At 35.9% G+C, this 4,096-nt stretch overlaps 1 protein-coding gene across 1 annotated transcript; it reads right to left on the reverse strand.

The window, feature by feature from the left end:
* LOC120117636 (alpha/beta hydrolase domain-containing protein WAV2-like) lies at window positions 1-3,914 on the reverse strand. The gene is made up of 7 exons (XM_039137879.1): window positions 3,199-3,914; window positions 2,979-3,057; window positions 2,792-2,846; window positions 2,578-2,694; window positions 1,579-1,743; window positions 1,045-1,264; window positions 1-485 (listed from the first exon to the last, which is right to left on the reverse strand). Exons 2-7 carry the CDS (start codon window positions 3,035-3,037, stop codon window positions 469-471), a joined length of 633 nt encoding a protein of 210 aa, XP_038993810.1. The 5' UTR covers window positions 3,038-3,057; window positions 3,199-3,914; the 3' UTR covers window positions 1-468.
* Window positions 3,915-4,096: the final 182 nt, after the last annotated feature.

Consider the following 4,096-nt stretch of genomic DNA (forward strand, 5'->3'; position numbering starts at 1 on the left):
GTAGATATTGTTAAAAGAGAATGAGATTTCAAGATGCCACAACAGTTTCCATAAACAAATGCTGAAACAAGAAAGAGCAACCGTCCCATACAACAACTGAGAAGCAAATAGTTCAAACATATCATCACCAACCATACATCTGCATTCTTTTTCTTCGTCTTAAAAGTTCTTTTATGTCATACAAATGGAACCGGCAGAATTGGTATGGTATTTCATGCCTTCGTCAAAGTCAGTCATCCCGTATACTAAAATGGAATCTGTGTTCTTTCTCGTTTTTGTGCTTTTAACCAGCTTATGTTTTGTGTGCCAGTAAAAGAAAAAAAAAATCAATGATCAACGACAACAGCGGCGTGTATGTTTAAAGAGAGCTTCTACCAGCTGCAGCTTCAAAATAAAAGGGACAAAGTTTGAGTTCCAGGCTGTGAGCCAAATAATAAAATCTCAAAAGGCTACACGCAATCCTGCCAATCACCTCCTCAGGGAATCTGAAAACAACATTTGGCACCAATCAATAAGAGAAAAACGATAGCGAGGGATGGGAATGGGGACACAAACAGGGAAAGTAACGATAGAAGTTCCGGCTACTTTGGAAATAAGAGAAAGAAAGGGCAATGAGAGAGATAACAGTAAAAATGAAGCAAGTTTTATAGGTGCATTATTCCCTGGCATAAGAATGGCTATACTTGTTTGCCTTTTTGAATCAATGTTTATGATTGTCCACCCAGATGGACTTTGAAATAGGCTGGATGATAATTTTGGGGTAATTTTAAGACAGCGTAGGTTTGTATCTAATTTCTAAACCTCCACATGTACAAAGTAAAAGAAAAAAAACATTTAAAGATTGGAGCAGAACAGTTCTGGTTGAATATAGTATTAAACACTATAGCCCTAGTCTCATGGCATTAAAATATGCTTACAAAATAATATATTCTTCCATGACTAGGTCATAATTTCAAGAGATGGGGGGAATCATAATCCAGAGGTCAAAATAAAATCTTATCAATATCATCTAGCGCTAGTTATATTGTGAAAAAGCTGAATTACCTCGTCCGTTTTTCGGCACATGTTTTTCAAAGAACTGCTGAATTGTTCTCCAGTAATGGTCACCACCAGCTAACCAAGTGTCCATGTGCATGCCAGTAGGGAATTCTACAAAAAGGCATTGCCTGTTATGAGCTGCTGCTTTAGCATACAGCATTCGCATATGGGATGGCGGAACCATCTCGTCTTGCAATCCAGAAAGAAAAAGGATAGGCTGCTTGACCTGCAGATGTCATGTTCAAAATAGCAAGATGCATCAACTAATGAGGTGACCAAGAGCCAAATACACACAAGGTAGAACAAGCATCATCTTCCTGTCTTCCTAGTTACAGATACAATAGAAAAACTCAAATAGGTCGAAAATGCCAACCATATGTATTAGTTATCTTGTACCTAACCTAAACAAATTCACTCATTTCCTTAATGATTCACTCAAATAAGATACTAATAGATATCAGGAGTTCATCATATTTATGCTACTAATATAGCCTAAAGATTCAGAAAGTGAAGTTCAATTTCCAACCAACATGTAACTACCTGGCCAATGATCTCAATGGTACTCCAGGGAGAGCGGACAAGACAATTTAGAACTTTGGGACCTTTGGTATCAGGACCTCCAATAAACCACTTCAGGAAAGGCAATAAAACTCTAGCCATGTCCAGAATTGATGTGAAAGTGTTTTCTAGTATCAATGCAGCAACCTGAAATTTAAAGGCAAACCAAAATGGCATACTTAAATTGTTTGTAGAAATCCCTTCTACAATCAAAGATGAACCTTATAGAGTGACATGATCATACTAGTGGAAGAAACCCACGCATAAAACAAATAAACAATAGTAATCAACTTGGGGATATAACAGTCCAAAAAGATGAAAGTTAAAGGCTAACTTAGTTGAATAACAATGATACCTTAAAGTGATTAAATCTCCGTAACGCAACTATATTTCCCAGAAAAGGTGTACTCATTCAATGTGTTGTTGCTCAAGTGCACGTTTTCAGTTCTCCCATAATCCTTCAAACTAACTTAAAACTATATCAAATTTCTCAAGCACATGCACGTTGATTCAACATCTCCAGTTAGACGACAAGGTTAGCAAGTATATGCGCCTTATGCAATTAAATTCTTGCCAGAATATTGATACAATCATGCCATGTCATGTCATTTTATGTTAAAACAGACAAAATTGAAGTCTAACCAGCTATTGTCGAACACTATATCAAATTTCTCAAGCACATGCACGTTGATTCAACATCTCCAGTTAGACGACAAGGTTAGCAAGTATATGCGCCTTATGCAATTAAATTCTTGCCAGAATATTGATACAATCATGCCATGTCATGTCATTTTATGTTAAAACAGACAAAATTGAAGTCTAACCAGGCTATTGTCGAACATGCATAACATGTTAAACCATTATGTTGATCTCCTATTCAGTATGAGTTTGAACCACTGTATTACACAATACATTTCTGATTCTATATCTCTTTAGCCTCAGAAGAAAGAACAGTAAACGAAATAATCACAGGAGGGATACCTTATCAGGATTGTTTTTGGTGAGTACAGATCCAACAGCACCCCCCAGTGATCTTCCAAAGACTACTATTCTATCTGAGTCAATATCAGTCCGCTGGGAGAGATGATCCAGTGCAGCCTAAATTAAAAAAAATGAAAGTAGAAAGAAAGAAATAGTTAGAGTAGCTACTTTTTAAGGTTGTAGCCTTATGAATCTAGACTGACAGAGTCACAACCTGAGCATCGTTAATAATTCCATGCTGAGAAGGATAACCATCACTTGCTCCATAACTGTTTGAGCAATCAGATGTTAGACTTCATTCAGTAGATAAGTTGTATGCTAGGAGTATTCAAGGCCATGATGCCAACAACGTAAGAAAGCTAAAACAGAGAAGCATCATATTAGATATTTAGGACACACACCCTCGATATGAAAGCATGAAGACATTGCACTGTAACCTCTGTAGCATTATGCGAACCATTTCTAGACGGTGAGCAATATCTACAGATCAATGGTCAAGGTGGCCCAAGGACCTTGGGTTTTGTAAAGAGAAAAATATTTTGCAAATTTGGACCCACCAAAATGTGAAATAAAATTTATAATGCAAAATAGATAAATAAATAAAGTAGATGAAAAGGATACTTCCAGCGTTCTCTTGAAAAAACAGGATGGTTGGGCCTGCAAAATCAACAGTGCTACTTTCTAAGCAATTAAATGGTGTTGCAATCTTAATAGCAGTGCAACAAGATGACACGATGTATTGCAAGACAACATCTTAGAATATGCTTAAGCTATGCCTAACTTAAATAATTTCTCAGTATTTAGTGATTTTCATTTTCTCCCAAGAGCTTAATGTTTTTTCCAACTTTCAAAGACGTGTAATAGCCAAATCCAGAGCCTAGAGCGAAAGAAAAAGAAACAGATACGGTGAGCATTTTAAAGTGAAAGATACAAGTTGTGCATAATTCATAGTCAAAACCATCACACTAAATCCATCTAACAGATCACATGTCTCCCAAAAGTTTTCACCCAACTTTAAATGAAATTCATATGCTTAACCTCAACAATTATTTCAGTTCTCATTTAGTTCAAATAAACTTTTAGCATTTAGCATTTGTTTCAATCATTCTATCTTCAAAGTTCAAAAGGAGCAGCAACAATGATAAACGCAAACCATACAACCATTCAAACAAACAACAATTAAAATTCTTCCCCAAAAAATGAAAAATCTCAACCTAAAGGCAGCATTCAATCAAACAAAGCCTTAAACCAGTAAAATAAACCATTAGCTCCGAAAACCAAATCCTAATCCCCTTAAAAATAACTAAAACCAGAAGAACTACTATAATTCAGTTTAAAAACATAACAAACAAAACAAGATAAAACGCTAAAAAAAGGCGGATCAGGAGTGAGCTTTACTAAAAACCATATTAAACTCTTCATGTGCAAGCCAAGCAGCTTCAAATCTAAATGGACGTTTTTCTTTATCCATAGGAATCTCCATTTCCGTGTTTACCAGTAACGGATTATGGTCAGAGTA

This window comes from Hibiscus syriacus, unplaced genomic scaffold (assembly GCF_006381635.1).
Source record: "Hibiscus syriacus cultivar Baekdansim isolate YM2019G1 unplaced genomic scaffold, ASM638163v2 tig00110321_pilon, whole genome shotgun sequence".
NCBI classification, from domain to species: Eukaryota; Viridiplantae; Streptophyta; class Magnoliopsida; order Malvales; family Malvaceae; genus Hibiscus; species Hibiscus syriacus.

Excerpts from the sequence above, each read along its gene's own strand:
- LOC120117636 (XM_039137879.1), bottom strand. The coding sequence starts at position 3,037 with ATGGTTCGCATAATGCTACAGAGGTTACAGTGCAATGTCTTCATGCTT. Across the intron at positions 1,744-2,577 it reads CCAAAAACAATCCTGATAAG|GTTGCTGCATTGATACTAGA; the intron begins GTATCCCTCCTG and ends TTTAAATTTCAG. Across the intron at positions 1,265-1,578 it reads CCATTGAGATCATTGGCCAG|GTCAAGCAGCCTATCCTTTT; the intron begins GTAGTTACATGT and ends TGACATCTGCAG.